The following is a 24,100-nucleotide window of genomic DNA, read 5'->3' as shown; positions in this document are numbered from 1 at the left end:
AGTTCTAACCCTTACTCCTAAATTGGCAGTTTTAATTGCTTTTTAGTTTAGACATTAATTTTTTGTCTGCTAAAAGAATTACTCAAAGTTATTTAGTTTTCCCAATTTCTCCCTCAGAAATTGACAATTGAATTAGTTATAGGTTTTGGCAATATCTGATTTCAACTTCTAGAACTAATTATATGGTTAATTGTTTTTATATCTTCCTTTTGAAGCAGCTCAAACAGGGCTTGAAATTGGGCCTGATGGAGAGAGCCAAGCAGCAGTGACTTGCTAATATGTGCAGCCGTCATATTTCTGGATGTATAGAAATAGCTATAAAAAGAACATATTTTAAAATTCTGCTGTATCGTCTCATGTATACAGTAACTTCTTACTGTATAAGCAGTACTTACACATTTCTTTTATCCCAATACAATAACAGACTTAAGCACTTAACTGAGGATAATTGCCCTAAATACAAAGAAGATGGCAAATCTTAAGAGCTATAGAAGTGATCAAGCAGAGCTTGAACCTTGAAATACTCACTATAAAGCTAAACAAATCCTACGGTCTTCTTTCTGCAAAGTGTCTCATCCTTGCTTTAATTCCACCAGACAGTTCTGCATACTTCTACAATTCTAAATGTCCTACAGCTTTACATCACACATCTTTTTCAAAAAGATAACTTTTTTATTAACGCTTCCAATCTAAAAGTATTTCCTTTTTTAAAAAAAAAACTTTCAGGAATCCTTTCAGCCACTTGAATTTTTGGAAAAGACAAAAAAAAATGTACTCTTCCTCTTCACTGCGCACACGAGTTCCCATTTTATAAGGGTTTGTGTATACAAACACTTACTGAGTTCATGGTAAGCTTGGGTGTACGCCTATCCTGCAGCCCAGTAAGCGTCCACGTGGATTCTGCTGCCAAACACTAAACGTTCCATAGTGAGCTTTCATCCACACTGCTTTGAAATGGGAACCAATTAAAGCACATTAAGGAAATACTTTTAGGTAAGTGGAAAGCTTCAGCCACAAGGTTCATTCTAAAAAAGAAGTGCAATGTAAAGTTGTGGAACATTTAGAATTGTGAAATATGGAAAACTGTCTATGGAGGAATTAAAGTGAAGATGGGGTACTTCACAGAAAGACGACACTAGGATTTACTTTATAATATTTTAAGGTTCAAGCTGAGATTCATCATTTTAAAGATCAACAGCAGGGTCCACAGACATATTTACTGAAGTAGATTTACACCTCATCTTGAGAGGAACCAAAGCGTTCTTATAGACAAGCCCTAAGAAAGTCATACTCATCTCTTCCCTTTAAGTTTGCAACTTGAATTTTGGTATTTAAATAATCTTCACGGAGGCATATAAACTGATCAGTTTATATACAGAGTGGCCATACAATAAAAGCTATCAGCATTTGAAGACTTCTGCAGAGCATGCTCAAGAGACACACAGATTTTTAGTGTAACACTATGGAGCCTCTGCCTCCTTTGGGGCATCATAGTGCATTCTATGTCCTGCAAGAACTGCTGCTGGGATAATTGTAAATGTGGAAGGTAAGGTCGCACTGAAATATAAACACAGCAGAATCATCCAGAAAACAAAGCCTTCATACCTGGAACAAATGAAAATTGGCATGGAAAAATAACTCCGCATTGTATAGTTCAAATGTGACTCAGCATCTGTGCTGCATAGTGCAAGTTCTTTTGGTTTTTAATGAAAGAAAAGTTTGATATCACAACATAAGGGCACAAACCAGCTGTGCTGCTCTGTTTGCTTTGTGACAAAGAAGTCTGGATTTTGTCAACTGGGGTGTGAGGGGGAACTTGCTTCAGAAATTCTAGTCATGTATATCCTGAAAGATTATGACGACAGATTACATAGTGAAGTTATGACATTACAGGGCTCTGAAAGCTGAGCAATTGAGAAAGGAAGGGATTTCTATTTAACTAGTTGCTAACACCACCAATTAACACTTGGGGAAAGACAGTATTGAAGATTTTGATACCCCAAACTTCTTCAATTATGGTATGAGAGCTTGCAGTACACAACTTCTCTTTCTCAAGTCCTCCAGAAAAGGTGGTCAGGGACTTGAATTCTTGATATTTCTACAGAATAAACCAGGAAAAAAGTTTGTGAAGAACCTTTCCTGCACCAAAAAATCTTCAAGGTATTATTTATACATCAATGAAGCAAGGATGGGCACAAACTTATTGATATTAATCCTTAGCTCGTGACCTTTAAAATCAGCCTTATAGACAGCTATCTTCAGGCAAAAAAGCAAAGGTTGAATCCACTAACCCTATTTATCCCCATGAGTTATGATCACCGATCAGTGCCTCACTGGGATCATTTAAATGCTGACATTTTAAGAGCTACAGGTTTCTTCTCTCACTACCACTCCCATTTCTATTAAAAAAAATTGAATGCAAAAAAATCATTACTGAAGTGTTAGTGGGTGCACAGATAAGTATCAAGCAATTGTAAAGGAACTGTAAATTGTTTCTTCACTTTTTACATTTTAATTGTGCACTTTAAATATAGTAACAAGGCTACATTTAATATATACTCCAGAAAGTTACCCACCTTACCTTATTAGAGGTTGAACACTGAGGAAATTTACTTCTATTTTAGGAATTAAGAATTGGGTCTTATTGTTACTGAGAATTTTTTTTTTAATCTTTTATCAAATACCCAAACTCTCAGGAATGAGTATAGCACTTGTGGACACACACCTATATATTTCTTTATCATCATTTATCCCATGCATTTTTTATTTAGTGTTTTCATTTCATTTCTCTAACTGAGCCAAATATTACTGAAGACATGAATCTTACCAATATGTTTTCAGTAATTTACCTCTGTGTGACTAACACACAGTTTTAGGAAGACATTTTTACCTCTGCCAATGCTTTCAGAACATGATAGTAGCACAGATGTTTGTTAGTATGTTTCTTGTTCCCCTAGTGCAGTGTTTCTCAATTGGTGTTCCGTGGAACCCTGGGGTTCCGCGAGATGAATTTCAGGGTTCCGCAAAAAATTGAAACCGCGCCGCCGAAAAGGGGAAGACGTCCCGGATTTTTCAGCAGAGGGTATTGCATGGCCCCGCAGAAGTTAAAAAGGGTTCCGCAGCCAAATTTAATTGAGAAACACTGCTCTAGTGGGATAAAGTGATGAAATCTTATCGTAATAATACATTTAATGGAGAACCTTGAAGTTGAAGTGTCGCCAATTGAAAATTAGAGTTAAAAGTAGTTCAAGTACCCCACATCTCTGAATCAGCTTGTCAAATTTTGTGGTTTTGCAGTCACATTTTCATCTCCCCCCCCCCCCCAAAAAAAAAATAAAAAAAAAAGTTTCCCTGCCCCATTGCGGTGTTAAAAATACACAAACAGGGAGAAATGGCAAAACTGATTGTAAAGTGCTGCCAAATAACAAAGTAAAACAAACGTGACAGAGAAATTTTTCTCTGGAACTATTAGTAATACTGTAACACCTAACGTCATAAGTAAAGAATTTCCAGACAGGAGCATGATTTTTAAACTCATAGTGTCTTCTTGCCCTAGCCAAGAACTTACATATGCCATCTCTACAGCACACGTAAACTCTGTGACCAACAAGCAAAAGATTCAATGCAGTTTTCTAGATAACACTCCTATTACAATTGAGGAACACTGCAGTCTAACCACTAGATTGGCCAGAATTTATGTCTTAAATAGGAGTTGCCCTGCTCACAGTTTTGCATTCAGAATCAAATACACTGGATAACCATAATCAGGCTTATGAGACCCTGCAGGTAACATCTGAACCCACAGGGCAAGCTTGCCTATTAAATTCATTGGCTTGTCTTCATTATATTCAGCTGCTTTGATTATATTCAGCTGCAATGCAAGAAACCTACAGGCCTGTATCCTGTAAGATATTAGCTGAAGCATAAGTTAGCACAAGTGTGGTTAAGTATGCCATAACCCTTGGCATAGATTAATGGTTACCTTTAGATTTTGGGAACTAAGACGACCTTGCTCAATGGTAAAAGTTAGAATGTTTCAGTAAGTGCTATGCAAGGAACATGGGAGTAATAACTGCAAATCTGCTTAAGCAAGAGTTGACTGCTACGATCATGAGATGAAATGGTAGTACACATCAATATACTAACCTACAGAAGGACACCTCAACATTAGTAGGATGAGGAAATAAAAATAAGCAAAAGGGGAAAAACTTCTACTGAATATGCATTCGATAGAGTGATGTCAGCATAACATATTGTAAAAGTTGCATCCCAGTCTGTGGGCAGTAGGAAAGATGAAGCCCTTAGGAGGTGCCAGAATGATGGCCACTGGTGATGATGAGGAAGGTGATGGTGATAAGGAAGATAATATCTGACATTTCAGGTTGTTCTGCAAAGGATGGTGTGAGTATATAGATGTGCAGTCTATCAACCTTACTGAGTTAGAGTATTTATGACTTTGCTCAATGTATTAATAAACTATTTATAAATATAGAAGAGTTCCTATAGTGAGTGTTGCAATTGTGCATGAGGTTCCCAGCTATATAGTAATTTTAATAATAGTGGGCCTGATCTTCGGGCAAGAACCTGGCTACCCTCAAAGTGATAACTGGAAATTCTTAAGTAAGCATTGCAATTATTACATAATCTATAGATCAGACTACACAGCACTTGTGTGTGATGGAAAAATGGCTTACACCTTTCTGTGTTGTCAAAATAGTATTTTGGAAACAATTACCATTGTGGTATGTCTGCTGTCTGGAATAGATTGATGAGGCATACTGCCAAAGAGTCATCATTCCCTCATTTTTCTAATGGCAAGCTCAGGTGTTTCTGAACTATACATTGGTTTTTGCATTTCATAAGTGAAGTGTATACTTGGCAACCTATAGACCTTTTATGCCCATGACACACAGACTGTCTAGCGGGTGTATTCATACACTGAATCTTCTGATGAATAATGATAACCAAAAGCACCAGTGCCTACAAGTTAGAAAATCTAAGCTATTTAATTTCCTTGTGTGTGACTGATTCCTAGTTGAAATACCATGTATAACACAATAACTAAGGATAAGATTTGGCCACGGAGGTCACAGATTCTGTGACTTTTTGGGACCCCCATGATTTCTGGGGCAGGGCTGGAGCACCTCTTAGCCCTGGGCCACCGCTGGCCAGCTTGTTGGCCAGCCAGCCCGCTGGCGCAGCAAGGCTAAAGCAGCTGCAAGCCCAGCAGCTCTGTTCCCCCCCCCCCCCCCCCAAGGTATTTTTAGTAACAGTCAGGGACAGGTTGTGGCTTCTGTGAATTTTTATTTATTGGCTGCGAACTGACTTTTACTAAAAATACCTGAGACAGAATCTTACCTTAACAATAACTTAACATTTAAGTCATTTTTAAATTCCTATTTTCTTGGTCTTAATATTGAAACAATCAATACATACTTTCTTCAAGGAATCGTTTTCCTTTGCTGCTTCTCTGCCACTCATCAGATTTCTTCTGAATTCCAATAATTTAACATTGCACAATATGTCTGATGTAGTAATATACTAGTATTATTGGATCAAGAAAGACCCCTAATATTAACTGCTTAAAATTAGGGCTGTTAATTGATCATAGTTAACTCAAGCAATTAATGCAAAACAAATTAATTCGATTAAAAACACAGTCAGGATTAATAACTGTTTTATTCGCACTGTTAAACAATACTAATTTAAATTTATTATAAATATTTTGGATGTTTTTCTACATTTTCAAATATATGGATTTCAATTACAACACAGAATACAAAGTTTATAGTGCTCACTTTATTTTTTATACAAATATTTGCACTGTAAAAAAGAAAAAAAAATTGTATTTCTTTAGAATTATTTTTTTAAACATAACTGCACTCAAAAACAAAACTATGTAAAAAAAAACTTTAGAGCCTACAAGTCCACTCAGTCCTACTTCTTGTCCAGCCAATTGCTAAGACAAACAAGTTTTTTTATATTTATGGGAAATAATGGTGCCCACCTCTTAATTTACAATGTCACCTGACAGAGAACAGATATTAGCATGTAACTGCATAGCACGGCATTGCAAGGTATTTATGTGCCAGATATGCTAAACATTCCTATGCCCCTTCATGCTTCGACCACCATGACAGAGGACATGCTTCCATGTGGAATTGAAATTTGTATTCTAATATTGTTTAACAGTGCAATTAAAACTCCAATTAATTATGACTAATTTTTTTTAATCTCGTAATTAATTGCAATTATTTGCTTAAATCGTTGACAGCACTACTTAAGACATACTTGTATTGACTGAATTTTAATTTTTGAATAAAACAAAACTTGTCAATACCTACACAACTACAGTAGCATATAACTTTTTTTCAGTTGATAGAAAAAGGAAGAAAAACAAATCACCTGTCACTCATGTTTTCATCTGAACCCTTTTGCTCCTCATACTCCATTTTGTCCTTATTTGCTTGGTTTACTTCTTCACTTTCTATAACCACTCCTTCATCCAAGATTTCTGGTCCTTGCCTAGTTACAGCTATTTTTCTTTTTTTCACTTTGCTCTTGGCAAATTCTTGATGTTGGTAAGATCTATTGTCATTATCCATTTCTTGATCTCTGGTGTTATCCTGTTGTTGGGTCAATGTTAGTGTATTTGTGACTTCTGATGGTGGATCTATTGCCATACGTTTCACCTTTCTTCTCCTACGCAGGGTCCTGTTTCCTAAATTGTCAGCAGCCAAATCAGACTCATGCCACAGAGGTCTTTTGCCTCTAATGTTATTTAAATTTGAAGAAGGCCTGCGTTTAGCAACCAACAACTGGTCATCAGAGTCACTGTGGTCTTTCTTATTAGTAGTATGATTCTCTCTATAGTCCTTGCTTGGTTCTTCTAGACTGGAATCAGAACCTTCACTTAAACAGTGACTAGTCTCCCAAGGATGATGGGTGGTAAATGAACGTCTTTTTCGTCCTCTCCTTTTTCTTGCCTGGCGTTTTAGAAGACAAGACACGCTGCGAGAGTGATCTCCAGTATCAGCAAAACCTCCTCTGGCTTGCTCTGAGCTTTCTTCCAGTGCTGAGACCAAATCATGAACTAGCTCCTCCATAGTCCTACTGAAATGCCTACATATGCAGAGAACAAAAACAAAACTGATTACAACATGCATCAACTTCAGCAGTATGTTTCATTAAGGTTAAGATTTTGTCACAGTTATTTTTAGTAAATGTCAGGGAGAGGTCACGGGCAATTAACAAAAATTCACAGAAACAGTAAAAAGTCTCCCTGATATTTACTACAAATAACTATCTATCTATGACAAAATAGGGCTGACGGGGGCTGAGGGTGGGATAAGAGCAGCGGGGCAGGGTCCCCCCTGCTAACTGCAGAAGCAGGGGGCCAGGACTGGGAGCTCTGGGTTTGTGGACCCCCACACTACCCTGTGGGACCTGTGGTGGTGGGGAGCTCCGGGGACCCCCACCAGCCACAGTGGCTCGGAGCTGCAGGGGCCACCAACCGCAGCTGGGAGCCTGGGCCACCATGGCAGCTATGAGCTCTGGGTCCTCCCCCATTGCAGCTCTGAGCTCCGGGGACCCTCTGCAGTGGTGGATTGGAGCTCCAGGAGCCCCTCTCTCCACAACTACCACAGCAGCAGGGAGCTCCGGGGACCCCCCAGGAGTCCTCGCTGCTGGCTGCAACTCGGAGCTCTGAATCTCCCCTTCCCTCTGAGGCAGGGAGCCACCGTCTGACAGTTCTTGCCCCACATCCAGCTGAAGCATAAAATGTCAGAGGTCGCAGGAAGTCATGGATTCCATAACCTCCATGACAATCTTATTCTTATAGTGTTGTCATGTGTTGGCTGAGTGTGTACGCTGTCCCAGTTCTGTCCAGATAGCTAATTCAGCAAACCATGATTGGATTACCCAGTGAGACCAGAGATCCGTTTCAGTAATGAAGCACCAAGCCAGGTTTATTGCTGACAAAGCACAGTAAAAAGCGCCCTATATGTGCTACAAGTACACTTAATACACGCATGCCCCTGATATTGGACCAGCTCAGCAGAATGGCAGGGCTTTCTGTTCCTCATTTGGCCAGACAAAGACGCTTCCTCTGAGACTCTTTTATACATTGATACAAATAAATTGTGTATTGCCTTTCTTACATGTGTAGTTGCCACCCTCTGACGTGGTAAGACACCATCGTTTACCTTGCACTGGATGGTCCGAACAAAACATCTCTATCATTTTATCTCTCCCTCACTTTGCCAATCTTGGCCTTAAAGAGATATCAGCGTGTCCTCATTATCTCTGAGAAGTGAGCTTGTAATATTCACTGCATTGGGATTTTCTGGTACCAGCTTTCTGGAATGTGCTTGCTGAGTATTCTGTGCCTAGCACTTCTTTAGGAATGTGTGTTTTTGCAATACCAGCTCTGTTCTTGTCAGTTACTGTGAACTTGCACTTAGCTTCGCAGCCTAACTTTTGCTAATTTTGCTTTATAACACCAGGGCTTGACTGTTACTTTAGCTCCGGCCTCATTCCTGGCCTGTTATCCTGGGCCTCACGTGTCAGGCTCTCACTTTCTACTACACTTATTTTTCATATGCTAATATCATTATAGTCTCAAAGACAGTCTTAAAAACAGAACTTTTAAAGCCGTTGTATTTCCACAGAAAGAGGTCTTCTAAATCAGCCAATACTACAATACACTTATGAGAAGGCTTTCCCTTTGTAATATCTCTCTCTCTCCTAACTTCCATCTTAACAGTAGCAGCCACCTCTTCAGTTGTGGCAGTCCTCCTAATATTATTTACATATACATATATTTCATTGTAACATCATAGTTTTCAAGGATTTAATCTGTCAGCTGTGAAGATTGGCCAAACTTGTCAATATACAACCAGAAGCAAGTGAACATATTTTAAATTATTTGTAGAGTAGGAAATTGAATATACAATTGTTTCTCCTTTATAGTATATTATAAAGTACAATTTTAAAATGGTCATTAGGATAAAATGTTAACATCAAGAGAATTATCCTGTGACATCTAAATGCCCAGGTGAATTAAAAACATTAATTCTTTGATTCTGTAAGGTTTATTTTTAAGTAGTAACTAATTTTGTCTTCCCAAATGATTGATATCTATTTGATCTTTAAAACTATTGATTCACTAGAGTGCCATTAAGTTGAGGGACCTTTCCCCATAAATGAAATTTTAGAAGATTAAAGGCAAAGTTGTCGTTTCTAATCTATACACTCACTTCAGTGGGAAATCACACACCTGTACAGGAAAACAGAATATCTGACTAAGATGCTTCATGCATTTAAGAGGAAAGAATTTTACTCTACACTACAGCACATATCACTTCACTAACATTTGGCATAAGGTAAGTGTACAGTGCAATTAAAAACCTGTGGCTGGCCCATGGACTCGCTGGGCTCCAGCGACAGGGCTGTTTCATTGCAGTGTAGACTTCTGGGCTTAGGCTGCAGCCTGAGCTCTGGAACCCTCCCACCTTGCAGGGTCCTAAAACCCGGGCTGCAGCCCAACCCCAGAAGTCTACTCTGCAATGAAACAGCCCCACAGCCTGATCCCTGGGAGCCTGAATCAGCTGACACAGGCCAGCTACAGATGTCTAACTGCAGTGTAGACATACGTGCATGGGTGAGCCTATTGAAGTATGCTTGTTGGTGAATGTGGGTGTGTACTCAATTAAAAACAAAAACAATAAAATTTACTGCTGAACATCCAGGTGAAAGAATCAAAACAAATTGATCACACTCAAACACCAAAGTAATTAGTGTCCTTCTAGTGCTCACAACTGTGTTATGCATGTTGACATATAATGGAACAATGTTGGTCAGTAAATTGTGCAGGTGGATGTCCAAAAGAAAGCTCTTCATATAGTTTTAGAACATGACGAAAGGAGACCAGAGTAAGCTATTTTCTACCAACATCAGTGGGGTTGCAAATAAGGACAGCGTTTAGTCATACAGCACACAAGTTTCCCCCACTCACTCACCCATCACTGACCCCAGGCCCAAAGATGCTAAGCAAGATGGTCCAGTGGGTACACACCAACGTGAAGCAGGAAACCTGAGTTCTCTTTTCTGCTCTGCCTGTGACTTACTGTATAATCCTGGACAACTCACTTAACTCATTGGGCCTCAGTTTCCCCATATAAAATGGGAATACCACCATCTTCTGAAATGTCTTGAGTTCTATGGACAAAAAGCAGTAGATATATTCTAATTTAGTTAAGAAGAAATTTAAATTTGCCATGAAATATTTTACCTACAAAGAGAAGTCTCAAATTGTGCTGCTATTTTTTAGTAGTTTCAGAAGTTATTTAAGAAAATAGTTTGTGTCAGCTGTAAGACATATCTCCACAATCAAAAAGACAGAGTAGTGCAGTTCTACTATCTCAGTTTTAATACCTACAGTTTGGCATCATGTATATATGTTTACTTTTCAACTCTTTTTTTCTTACACGTGCTATAACCTTTAAATTCTTATTCCTGTCACTCCATGACATAACCTGTGCCTCTTACTAACCACACCAAACACCTTGGCAGCACCTTCCAGGAATGTGCACCTTTCTGGCACTCACTTTTGAGCAAGAAACACAAATCAGGTACCAATAGCTTTTGCTTCTCCTTATTCCTTCTTGCTCTCAGGAGAAATCAGAAGATAATTTTCCTTGCCTTTGAGAAATAACTACAATAGATATCAGCAAAAGAAGTAGCAGTCCAAATAAAGCATTGTTTATCAGAAAATTCAGATAGAATAAACTAAGTGGTAGCCAATCAAATCTATAGACTGAGCGACAGCCTAGTTGCATAGGAAAAACCTTGGAATAAGCCAATACTTACATTTTTATATTTGAGAAGTTTCTCTATTTCTGTCATCTTCTCCTTCTCTCCCTCTCTTATAACTTGTCTACACTACAAATTTTAGCTAACACTATGGCTGCAGCAATGCAAACTATGACTTGCACCACAGCAGCTAACACAGGTTTCAAAGCTGTGCAAGTCACGGTTTGCATCAACATGGGAATATGAGTGACTTAAAAAAAAAAAAACACCAAAAATCAAACAAACAAAAACCAACCATGCATAGTAGAGAAGGCCTTAGCATATCAGCACATTTGGCCTTATCTACATGGGGGAATAGGGGTTGTTTTTTCTGGATATGGGGTGAGTTGTTTTTAAGTTTTCAGTCAAGTTAGCTTAACATAACAGGAAAGCCCCTGAATACCCGTGAAGACACAACATCTTTACATGCTCATAAAACAGAAGAGGTGTTAAGTTGTGTCTTCACCAGGTATTAAGGGGGCTTTCAAATTGTTTAAACTTAACACAATGGGAGCCTCAGGGTACAACACTGCTTTATTTTTTATTTCTAATCAGCATATAGGCAGTTATATATGAAGTTCAGCACTTACAGAAAAAAGTTTATCACTGGCATAATACTCACTGTACTCAACATTTGATGAAATTCAAAATACCTAGGTTGGCAAAAGACTGCTTATCAAGAACAAAGCACTTCAGTGAGATCTTTGTTCCTTGTTGAGTTATATTTGATTAGAATACAGTCTATTTACACAGCTTTTATTCCCTAGACCAAAGTGTTAGTATCTCACTGTGTTCCACCACACTTCTGAGCAATTTTGCCTTCTTACTTATGGTTGGTCTACATGGGAAACTGAGGCTATGTCTATACTACAGGCTATGTCAGTATAACTTGTCGCTTAGGGGAGTGACATAAGTTCTGCTGACATAGTGCTGTGTACACTAACGCTTTTGTCAGTGAAAGAGCTTCTCCCACCAACATAGCTTCTGCCACTCATGGAGGTGATTTTATTATGCTGATGGGAGAGCTCTCCCACAGCGGCACAGAGCATCTTCACCAGACATGCTGCAGCGGCACAGCTGTATTGGTACAGCTGCAGCACTGTATGTACAGACATGGCCTGACTGAGAGAACAAATATGATTTTGCTTTATCACTATAGTTATGCTGGTATAACTCCCCATGTGGCCACATCAGTTTATTTCAGAATAGTTTCCACATGGGGAGTTATAATTATACCTCTATAGCTGTGCCATTATATCACTATAGTTTTGCTGGTCAATTTCCTTGGGTAGACAAGTCCTCACAGTCCTACTGAATGCTAATTAGATTTCTAATACCATTGCCTGAAGTATCAAATAGGAGGTAACCCCATCTGTTACATACTTTAAGTTACCATATGTCATATTTCTCACTACCTATTGATAGAAGTATGATTTCTCACATGTCCGGTCGAAGCAGAAAACTCATCTGAAGTAAACATGCTTCGGAAGAGATATTTTCAAAAAGCATAGGTCAGTAATGCTCTCAATTCTCATTGTAAAGCAAGTTTTAGGAGTCTTTTGTGCTCCTGCAATTAACTGTAAAGTACTCTTTCCCCTGTATATTGATCTTTTCATTGATCTTAATGCACCTCTGACTGAACAGAAGGAAATCCACCCAACTTCAGTGGCCTTGTCTACACAACAGTTACAAAATGGCTGTAACCTACCCATCTTACAACACCAAATACGTTTGGTTTGGCATGTGTAGACCAAATCAACGCATATTATAAACATTTCAGCATGTTTACTTAACATGGTTATATGATTACTTGGTCTTGTCAAATCAAAGTCCATGCTACATGTTTAGAATACAAATCATGTTCTAAGTGAATTCCCCAGAATGGTTTTTACTGTAGTGTACACAGACTTCACGTGAAGATTTTGCCACTCTTGAAAACCCAAGAATAAACGTTTGATTTATTTTAACAGTTCTCTCACTTCTCTTTTGTATGAATTAAGGAAGGGGAGCAGAAACTAGAAAGTTGAGAATAACTGCTTCTATTTATTTATAGTGAAAATCCACTTTCAAAATTTGGCAGTCTTTCACCAGTAAATTAATATTTATCAGAATATGCCAAAGTTTTGGCTTTTTATATTGTGCACACCTGACAGTCAATCTTACACTTTGCAAGTGGGAATGATTTCTTTTTACTAAAGTATTATCTGAAAGCTGGCCCAAAAAGAAATATTTAGAAATGGGTGTATCTGGAGCAGGTTGAAAAATTAACTCCTTTATTTTCACAGACACTGTAAAAAAAACTGTCAACAGCAAATACAGACAGCATTCTGTCAGAAAAGATAAAGTTCAGGAATGTTCAGAATATGGAAAATACAGTATAACACAAGCTGGACATTCCCCAAAATATTTTAGCTATATAACCTATAGTTCATTGTGCCTAACATAAGGCTGTAAAAACAGTTATAGCAACTGCCCTCAGCCAGTGACAAAGACATATCTTCTCTTACAGATGATATTGCTCCATGAATGACAGTGACCTTCACATTTACCTAAAACAATTTTAATGGAGTTTAGTAAATTCTCTCTCTATGCACTACCAGAAACAAACTGTAGTCTTTCAAGATTACAAGATTTTTTGCAGTCACAATATATGTACACCACTCCAACTTCAAAATACTTTTGCTCCAATACTAATATTCACTATTAAAACTACCATTATACTTATAAAAAACATCAGGGCTTACTACATTAAATACGTTTGACACCACTTGTTCAAGAAAATTAGATCTACCATTGCTCTTTTTAAAGAGAAAAGGAAAATAGAGCAACAAAAACTTGCTACAAAGACCTCATTAGCTGTCCAGGCAGAAAACTACTTGAACCATTAGACAATGTTAATGTGCTGGATATCAAAGTCATTATCAGAGTAATCAAAGAGCCAAAGAGTGTCCAAAACACAAGCTTTCCCTAAATGGTGATATGTACTGATAAGATACATGAGAAATACTCAGTTAAGACAGACTCCTGCCATTCAAACTGAGCAAAACACATCTTTGAAACAGACTAAAGAGGTGTGACAGATCAGAATTATCTTCTCATAGAATTTTTCTTATAACTATCTTTTTTAGAGCTCAAATGTTTCAAGAAGCTTAAAGCTATGGCTTTTGCTGAACTCAAGTACTATACCATGAGAAATTATTTTTCTTAGGTTCCTTAAAATTATAAATTTTACTAAATTAGATTCCATTAAAGGACTTCCTGGATAACCTGTATACAGGGGAGTGAGAGGCAAATAGTTTTGAGTAGTCAATATTTAGCAGACTTCCAAAGCTGGCGAACTATATTTAAAAAAAGATAACTAGATTTTGGATTCTTCTCTCTGTACCAAACTGTTCTGGGTGATATCATTGGGGCAACATAGCCAGCACCGGTGTGATTATAATAGCGCAAAAACATGTAACATTCTGTAAGGAATATTTTCAGTTGGTGAAGACACTACTTTTCTTAAAGCTACCATCACTACAGTATTTTACACTATTGCAAGATGATAAACCATAATGAAGGAGGAATTACAGGCCAGGTTTACACTAGAAACTTTTCCCAGAACAGTATTGTCAGAGGTGATTTTTTCTATACTGACAAAAGCACTAGTGTGGATACATGTATATTGCCATGAAAGTACTTTTGCCAGGATAGCTTATTTCACTCACTGAACTAGTAAACTGTACTGGAAAAAAAGCTTTTGTTCCAGTATAAACTGCATCTACACTAGGAGGGCTTGGTTGGCATATTATACCAGCAAACCATTTCCAGTGTAGACCTGGCTGCAGTATCAAGCAATTATAATTTATTTCTCTCCATTGTTTGCATTACACTTAGGAAAGCGTGATTTATTTTAAAGTTTTTAGTGCCAAAGGCCAAGAAACTACCTCCATCTTCTAGAAGGAAAAAGAAACGGGGGTTGGGGGAGTTGCTGCTGAGCATAATAGACTGCTGAGGATAACTCAAGGTGATAAACAACTGGGGAGGAAGAGCTGCAGTACTAATTTAAGATTTGGAATCCGAAACTGCAGTTCCACATGTGTATAATCCTACTTCCAAAAAACCCTGAGTTTAGAATCAAGGTTAGCATCATGGCTTGATCATTCAGTAGTTTTAGTAACAATTATATCCTGCATCTAAAAAAATATAGTATGTTAACACTCGAAAATGAAATAGAGGATATACAATTTATTAGTCATCAACGTGAAATATTACTGTGTGGTCTCAGAGTGCCAACTCTTTCAGAATAGACATGAAAATAATTTCATGATTCCTGTCAATGGCAAATATAATTTCAACAGAACTTTTGTGAAGCTATTTCCAACAGGTAGATAACAAAACTTAATTAGAAATATTTCATTCTTTGGCTCAAAAGCGTGCGTGCATCAGCATTATTATTCAAATTCTAAAAGGAGACTGGAAAGGAGCCACAAGACATTCAAACACCATCCTACAATCCTGGTCTACACTAGCAGGCCTAATCAAAACCATGAGACTCTCTCATCCTTGTGCTTTCTAATGTCTTTATAATAACTTAATGCACATTAAAGGTTTTCTTTGGTTGTTTTGAAACTAACTTACTTTCTGAATGATACAAAAAAAAGTGAAAAATGTGTAAGCAAAGAAAGCTTTGCACTGGGTGCATAAAGTTTAACAATACAAGGATCTCAACACTTCTTAATGAATGTTTGGTATAGTGGTCACTTAGTTTCCCACACAACAAGCTTTCTCTTAACTCACTGTGCTGAAAGATTTACATGATGGTTGCAGAATGTTTTTAGTCAGGATGTTTTTAACATTTTAATGCAGAAAACTATGGCCAGTACATGAAGTTTTCATTAACAACCCAGTATAAACTTTTATAATGCTCCAGTTCTGGTTGAGTCTTCAGCCACTCTCTCATAACATTAGTGATTTCAAACTGAGAATGCACTCTCTTGATCTGTGGACATAATTCATTTTAGAGAGCTCAGGTGGGTGGGGTAATATCTTTTTATTGGATCAACTTCTGTCACTTTCGCCAATGGTCCAATAAAAAGATATTACTCCACCCACCTCATCTCTCTAATGTCCTGTAACAACAGTTACAACAACAATTATTCATTTTGTCTTCCAACTGGCTGTTCGTCCCATCTTCTTTCTACCCCTCTCTGGTTCTTCCACTACCAATGGAACACTTTCAACCCTCCACGGACCTCTAGCCTTCTCTCCCACTTTCCCCACTCATTCATGTACCACTCTCTCTCTCTCTCCTCTTTCTTTCTTTCTCTTTCCTTTTCTAGTTCCTCCATCAAATTCCCCTCACTCTACTCCTATAATACAAATAAATTATTTGGAACTATTAAGTCAGAACTATTCTGTGGGAACCCTTTTCCTTTCTGCCTAGTGTTTGCAATGCCCACTTGTTGAATCTTGTTTTATATAAAACTTAAGGTCTTCAGAGCACAGACCATGTGTTCCTGCAAAGCAGCTCCACAAAGGGACTAGGGTCTTCGGGTTCTAACACAACATAGACAACAAGTTTGAGGCAACAGGTTTTTATAAAGCTCTTCTCTTCTGTCTGGGAGCAGCAAAATCCTTTTGCACACAGTCCACTGTTCACCAATAAAATAGCAATTGACTGAGAGGTGAAAGATCCCATATGACAAATTTGCCAATAGTTCTTCCCTCCAATCCTTTTTAGGAGGAGGATATCAACAACTGGGTTGAAACCAGCATCCACACTACCCGATGTGCGAAGGGCGGGGTTGGGGGGCATAGAAAGGAGGAGAGAGACGTCTGGTAAAGGGGGAGAAAGAAAAAAAGAGAGGCTCCACGGCAAAGTATTTAAATAAAATACCTGCCCCCTGGCACCAACTGCTTTGGAGACGTGTGTGTAGGAGTCCCGAGGACGGGAGAAGTCACTCGTGGCAGGAAGGGGGTAGCGGTGTCTAGAGGGAACAACCAGAACTGGGGGGGAGCCTCCCCGCGGCCTCCCCGCCCCCCCTCTCACCGCTACACACCGATGCCGCGCCCCAAGCAGCTCGAGCTCAGCGCCCTGCGCCCCCCCCCACCGCCTCGGGAAAGCTTCAGCTTCCAAACCACGGAGCCGCTCCCCGGGCCGGCCTCCCCCGCCGCCGCCGCCTTCCAGCCCGGCCTCACCAGCTCTTTCTCGCCGCCTGAGCTCGGGTCGGGTTGGGCTCAGCGACCCGGAACATGAACCCGGCGCCTCCCCCGGCCGCTCCCCGGGGAGGCTGACGCCGCTTCGCAGAGACTCGGGGAGGCAGCTGAAGGCGGGCGGGCGAGAAGGGGTGTCGGGACCGCTCCTGTCTCTGCCCGCGCCTCACTCCCCCATGATGGGAGCCCCGGAAGCGGCGGCTGCACGGACAGGAAATAGGGCCCGACCATCCCCCGCTCTGCCTTCCGCCGGCCGGTCCGCTGCGGGAGGGGCTGGGAGTCCGGGTGGTACGGCCCATAGCTGGGGGTGGGGGGAGGGGTGTCTCGCTCCCCTCTCCCGCCTGTCGTAGCTCCCCGATCATTCTGACCAAGGCGGGGCCGGTAGGGAGGAATTGCCTCCCCCTCCTTGAGCCAGGTGGTACGGTCTGGTTGCCATGGTGACGTCCTGTACACCAACGCCACCAGGGCAGCAGGAGGAACATGGCTACTTTGGCCAGGCTGCAGGGGAGGCTGCCAGGCCTGAGGGAGGAATATTTCCATAGGAACAGGTAACGGAACGGGCCCCGCCCCCATGAGCCTGTATTAGCCTGACAGCACCCCCGCCCCCGCTCTGGGCCGGAGCACTGGCAAGGGCCAGACCACCCCAGGTTCTCCAGAGGTTGGTGGCGCCTTGCGATGTCACCCCAGAGGTCACTGGGGCACGGCTCGAGGTCAGCACATCGTCGCCGTGTTGCACCGTTATTGGGACGTGGCCCTGTCCAGTTAGCATTAATCACTCGCGCTCTGACAATGCTAACTGGAGGTGGCCGGGAGCATGACCCAGGTACAGAGTAAAGGTGGTCTGTGTCCCAAAGAACTTACAGTTATCATGCCATGGGAAAATGTTGCCGTGTCATGTCAAGCATGTTACCGCAAAATGTTGGTGCTTAAATAATAATATATCTATTTTGTCAAAGGATTTCATAGATTTTAAAGTCCAGAAATGGCCGCTATGACAACCTATTCTGACGTCCAATATAACATGGGATATAAAACCTCACCCAGTAATTTCTGCATCAAGCCCATAACTTCTGTTTGAGCTATAGCTATTTTTTAGAAAGACAGATATTCTCTTGTGCCATCGAATCCATTATGTCCCTAGGTAAATTGGTGCAGTGGTTAATAACCATCACTGTTAAAAAAGTGTGCTTTATTTCTAGCCTGAATTGGACTAGCTTCAGATTCCAACCACTGGATTTTATTATGCCTTTTTCTACTATATTAAAAAGCTGTCTACTCTCTGTACTCTCTTTCCTGTGTAGGTACATGTACACTGTGATCAGCTTACCTCTTAATGTTCCCTTGCATAAACTAAACAGAGTGAGCTGCTTAAATCTCTCAATATAAGGCATGTTTTCCAAATCTCAAATAATTCTTGTAGCTCTTTTCTGAAACCTTTCCAATTTATCAATACTCTTTTTGAAGTGTGGATACCAGAACTGGACACAGTATTTCACTCATGGTCTCCCTAATGCTATATACAGCGAAAATACCTCCTCCCTATTCTTGATAAACTGAGTCATGGAGAGGTTACTTACTAAAGGACCATGTGTCAGTGACAAAGCCTGGAATAGAGTCCAGAAGTCCTGACTTGCAGTTCAAGCTGTAACCTCTGGGCACACTTGCTCACACATCTAAGGAGACAACTTAAATGCTTCTTACAGCTATAGCCAATTAAAGAATGCAAAAACAGTTATCCCGATTTGTTTTTGACACATATATTTAAAATATAAAATGGACACAAAATTAATTATGTCCATATTTTTGAGATTTTTAATAGGTGACTATCAAACTTGTGTAATTTGCAGTGTTTCCTTAATATATTGATATGCTAATTACCTTGGCCTGTTGTTTCAAGACTTTTGTGTGACTTCATGCACTCCTATTTTCTCTAAGAATTTCACAATTAAATCATTTTTGCAGATTCAAAAGAGTCAGTAATAACTATATAATTATATTGACTAGTGCAATAATATTGTGTTGAAATTAGTTTTGTGTGAAGTTATTCAGAATGTAGTCTGTTTTCCAGATGCCTTGCATTTGTATATGCAAAACACTTTAAGTAATCAAAGTACATTAAATAACATTTATTTTGTGTCTACCAAGGTTTCCTGTTATTGAAAGTTACTAGGAAGTATAAGTCATAGTAAGCATTTGTGAATGGAGTGAAGATAACCCCTGACATTCAACCTGAGTGTGCAATTTGAAAAGTGAATACCAAATCCTATCTCCAATTGTTATCTTTCTAATGTTGGCAAGAGCTTTTCAGTACCAAAAGATAAACATTACCAAAGAAAATAGAACAAAAGATACAGTCATTCTCAAGAGACATACAGAGCCATCAAACCACATTGAGTACAATAAAGACAAGAAAGAGTGGAAGACAGTTGAAAGAGTCATATCCATCTGATTTGAAGACATAAACATAGCTTACCAACTGGTACAATAAATTACTCACCAACAGAACAGATCACATTCGAAGAGCAAAACCTCATTGCAAACTTTAAAAAATGAGATCCTCCTAACCCAACTAAATGTACAGAGGGTAGCCTAGAGAAACAGTATGAAAATAATAAAAAGGTTATAGTAAATAATAAAAATACGATAGTAATGCATCTGTAAAGATTAAAGAATAATTTCAAATAGTTTAATTTGATAATTTGATACTTTGTTGTGCAAAAGATTAATTAAACAGAAACTATAAATGATCTTGTAGCTGGTTTCTGTCCCCTCAGCATTGAAACTGCCCTTAACAATGTTATTAATGACCTTTTTCTGGCCGAGTAGGAAGGTTTCTTCCCCATTCTTATTGTTCTTGATCTGTCTTTTGCCTTTATCAGGTTATCACTCTCATAGTAGACATCCCCTCCCTTGGTGTCTCTTTCTGGCACTATCTGACTGAATGCTTCTGAAGAGTCTCTGTTAGGGTCTTTGCATTTGGACCTCTTCTCTTCTTTACATATAGACTTTCTTATTTACCATACAGCTTCTACCATTAACAACTCTCAGATTTACCCGTATCCTTTGATTTCTCTGCCTGTGCTTATCGCATATCTTCAGCTCACCAACATCTCTTCCCGGATGACCTGCCTCCACCAGAAATTGAAAACTGACTCCTTATCTTTCCCCAAAAACCTCCCTTGTCCTCCCTTCTTCATCACCATTGGCAATTGCATTAGATTCTGTGTTTCTCAAGTTTGCAATATCATCATACTTTTATGCTTTTTTCCTTTTCTCTTTCCACTGCACACATTGATGCTATCTCTGAATCCTACAATTTTGCCCTCTACAACATCTCCAAAACTCATCTATGCCTCTCCATTCCTACTGTGAAAACTCAAGTGCAGGCCCTGATAATCTCTTGCTTTGAATACTGTAACTTCATCTTCAAAGGTCTCCAGGATTCTTCTCTCAGAATCGGTCCAAATTACTGACAGTAAAATCACCTACCTTACTCATTGCTCTAGCCAGCTTTTCTTCAAATCTGCTCATTGGCTATCCTTTGCCTTTTGTATCACATTCAAGCTCCTTGTTCTGGCCTTCAAGGTCTTGTACAGTTTGGTCCCTCCTACACCTGAACTCTTGTCTCTTTCCCTCTGCCTTCTTTACTCCACCCCTCATGTACTTTTCCCACCTTTATCTCTGAGCTTTTTGCCAGGTGGCCCCCTCTCTCCTTTCCTCCAAATTGTCCTCCTTCAAATCCCTTTTAAAAACACTATAATAAGCCTATTAGTTCTACTCTTATCCTGAATGAAGTGTTAACAAATTCAACAACATAAAATCTTTAATTAAAACAATATCTACTAACAAGGTATGTTTTTAAATACCATTGTTTGTAGAGAGTGTTCGATTTAGAATTGGCAGAATTGGGCCCTAAATACATAACATACAAGTACAGCAAGAGATATGAATTGCAAAAGAGTATGATTGAACAATGGAGTTTCATTATATCTTGTTAGTTCTATAATTTTTGTTTGGATTTTTTTCGTTAAAGATATTATGTCATTGATTTTATTAACACCTCTAGGAGGGGAAGACAAGCATTTAAATGTCTTTGGTTTTTAACTACTCCTCAACATCTGCAAGTGTGGCAGTATCAGGAGTTTAGGGCCTGATCCACAACACACTGAAGTCACTGGGAACCTTTCCATTGACTTCAATGGTTTATGAATCAGGCTTCCACACTGTAAGCCCTCCAGACCAGACAGCTTGTGTTCATACCTGTATGTAAAGCACCTAGCAAATGTATTGGTGATGAACCAATAATAATATCATCTTCATCTCACTGAACATTTCCTGTGAAATAGCTGTTAAGCAATATGTGCTGCGTATTTGAAAAGGTAGAGCTGTGATGTATGAAATGACAAATGATTTGACAAATGAGTTGCCCACCAGGTTGTCTAATTCTGCCTCTTCTTCCGGAATCACCTACCTTGAAAATGTTTCAGCCAGAACTGGAATTTCAATAGTTACAGTAGATACTTTTAATTAAGACGACAGAGAGCTCCCCGACTTTTTCACTTTATGCTGCTTCACTACAGCTTTGGTAGAACATTTAGGGCCTGATGCAACCTTATTGGAGTCAATGGGTCTTTCTGTTGATTTCAGTAGGTTTTGGATCAGGCCCTTACTTTTACATCCTTAATTCATGTAATACTCATTCTAATAATACTGATCATAGTGAATTTATCTGATATTAATGTTGATGTCATATTTTATGAAATGCAATAGGATTTCTGTTGTAATTCAGCACTAATTAATACACTATTAAAATAAAGTGTACATTTTTCACTTACAGCATAAGAAGTCTAGAAGTTCATAACATATTGGCATTGGTGTTCAATATCACATGTACCTGGGAACTATGTTTCTCAGGCAGTATTAAAAAGCATGTAAAATTAATGTGTCAGCACACAAGTTATAACTCCTCTAACACTGCAGTAACTTACCCAAACATTTTTTTTAATGTTTCCTTTTTCAAAAAAATTAGGATCCTTCTGGAACCCATCAACTGGAGATGTTGTACATTTTTTTACATAGAACTGTTTTAGCCTTCTTTGTTCATCCCTCATGAGTCCTGGTTTCCTGTGTTACTATGTTCCCCGCCTAAGAATGTTAACAGAGATGCTACATTAGAATGCAAAATAACTTCATTTTTTCCTTCCTGTGAATTTATATTTAGATTGTTTTATATTGTTTATACTAAAATCCTTAAAATAGAGCAGAGTCTTCTCTTTGCAGGATTGGGGCCTTAATTATCTCTCTACTGTCTAATCATCATTGGATATTTTCTTTTGTGTCATTCCTAAGAATAGTAATATGTAAAGCTGGGGTGGGGAGAGATTTAAAAAGAATACAATTTGTCCCATTAAGAAAAAATATAGATGAAAAAATCTCTCTGATTTATTGTTTTGATCTTAAATTAAACTACTGAGAATGTTAATCCCAGCAAGATTATTTTGAAAAAATGTTTTCAGAGCTGTAGATGAATACAGAAAAGCAGAGCACAAAGCTGCTGTACAAATCCAGAGCTGGTTTCGAGGATGCAGAGTCCGAGCATACATCAGGTATTATGGTTTTGTCTATTTTAATCTCTATTTTCAGTCACTCATAATTTTCCTAAACTCTCATATATTATTCTTGGCTTGCTCCCACTTTGAAAGTGAATGTTTCTGTAAAATGTGAACAAAAACAATTATTCTGTTTTTGAGTAACATACAAATATACACATTATCATTGCAAAAAATTGTATAGTGAAAATGGCTAGGGTCCAAAAGTTGATAAATGGAATGGAAATAGCCTTTTTTAGAATAGTCTTTCAGTATTCCAGTGATATCTCAGTTTGAATTGAAAAAAATTGTACGTTGGGCATCAAAAGTGCCTTTTGTACAAGCTTGTCTTCCTCAGGTTTTGTGGATGTTGTGAAAATAATTGCATGACGTGGTATACTGGATAAAGCACTAACCTGTGACTTAGAAGACCAGGGTTCTATTGCCAGCTCTGGCTTGCTAGGTATTATTATTATTTGAGAAATCGCATGTGATCATGTAATTAAAACCTGTTGCTCTGATTCTGCAAAGTCTTAAATAGTTGGGAACAATGGGACTACTCACATGTCCAGCTATACCAAAAGAAGGACAGGAGACACATTCAATATCTACCCAAGGACATCCTCCAGTCCCCTCTTTTCCCATCAAAGTTCCCAGCCAAACCATTGCTGGGATCTTAACACCTACTCCTCTTGAACGAGGGTTAAGGTGGGCTATAAGGAAGGGAGGTTGCTCCCTGCCATGCAAGTTATAGAAGCCCCCAGTTACGCTCCCCTCCTGTTCCGCTCCTTTAACAAACACCTCCATTTGAGTCCTTTACCAAGCCATTTATCTGGTCACTGTATCCCTTCCCTATGGAGTACCTGCACTGGACATCTGCCTCACACTTACATAATGAGTTGTGACATCATAACCTAACTCCCTTCACCCCTACTCATATAACAAAGCCATCCCTGAACTTGCTGTGAGGAAAGTGAAAAAAAACCCAGTCCACCTAGGCCAATCTGGTGGTGAGGGAAAAATTCCTTCCCAGCTCCCCTAGAAAGGAGTGACAAGCGTGATCCCCACAGCAGGTCTTGACCAAACTTGGTATTTGGCCATCTCAAGGAGGGTGAGTACTGCTTCGCCTGTTCCAGGGAAAAGGGTCTTGTCCGCTATGCTTGCCCCTTTTCAATTTCCCAGCCCTTCCAGTTCCTGGGGATGAGTCAGCATCATCACGTTGACCCACTCCCCCTTTTGCAACAACTTCTGAGCCCCTCTCTCACACCCCGCTCATAAATCACTATTCCCCCTCCCACTGGAAGCCAGACAACATCCTCCCCCCACTTAAGTTGTAGTACGGTCATATGCAAGATTTGGGGCTGTGTCATAATGTATATATATTAGAAAGCAAAGTTCCCAGTTGTTATGCAAAGTTGTTATGCTAGCACCTAAGCTGTCTGGGAATTTTTTTTCCCTTGGAG

At 39.2% G+C, this 24,100-nt stretch overlaps 2 protein-coding genes across 10 annotated transcripts in view; one reads left to right on the top strand and one right to left on the bottom strand.

Annotated features, from left to right (window-relative positions):
- GPATCH2 (G-patch domain containing 2) overlaps positions 1–17,187 on the bottom strand; it is a 195,307-nt gene extending 178,120 nt beyond the window's left edge. For all 8 annotated transcript variants that reach the window (XR_010922974.1, XR_010922975.1, XR_010922977.1 and 5 more), the window contains exons 1-2: positions 17,035–17,187; positions 6,406–7,122 (exon numbers count right to left, since the gene is read on the bottom strand). Coding sequence is in view for 4 of the 8 variants with exons in the window: in XM_067564947.1 (XP_067421048.1) it covers positions 6,406–7,122; positions 17,035–17,090 (773 nt within the window). In the remaining 4 variants the exon portion in view is untranslated. The remainder of the gene's footprint in view (positions 1–6,405; positions 7,123–17,034) is intronic.
- A 318-nt stretch (positions 17,188–17,505) lies between these two features.
- Positions 17,506–24,100, top strand: part of SPATA17 (spermatogenesis associated 17) — a 155,558-nt gene continuing 148,963 nt past the window's right edge. Inside the window, exons 1-2 of one of the 2 annotated variants that reach the window (XM_067565403.1) lie at positions 17,506–17,597; positions 22,566–22,655. In XM_067565403.1, the coding sequence (XP_067421504.1) occupies positions 17,530–17,597; positions 22,566–22,655 (158 nt within the window). In that variant the 5' untranslated portion in view covers positions 17,506–17,529. The remainder of the gene's footprint in view (positions 17,598–22,565; positions 22,656–24,100) is intronic. The other variant, XM_067565404.1, reaches the window with a different exon arrangement.

Source organism: Emydura macquarii, unplaced genomic scaffold (assembly GCF_026122565.2).
Source record: "Emydura macquarii macquarii isolate MOO-44397 ecotype Brisbane River unplaced genomic scaffold, CSIRO-AGI_Emac_v2 contig_2676, whole genome shotgun sequence".
NCBI lineage: Eukaryota > Metazoa > Chordata > Testudines > Chelidae > Emydura > Emydura macquarii.
Note: the sequence above shows the minus strand (reverse complement) of the source record. Positions and strands in the feature narration are given on the sequence as shown.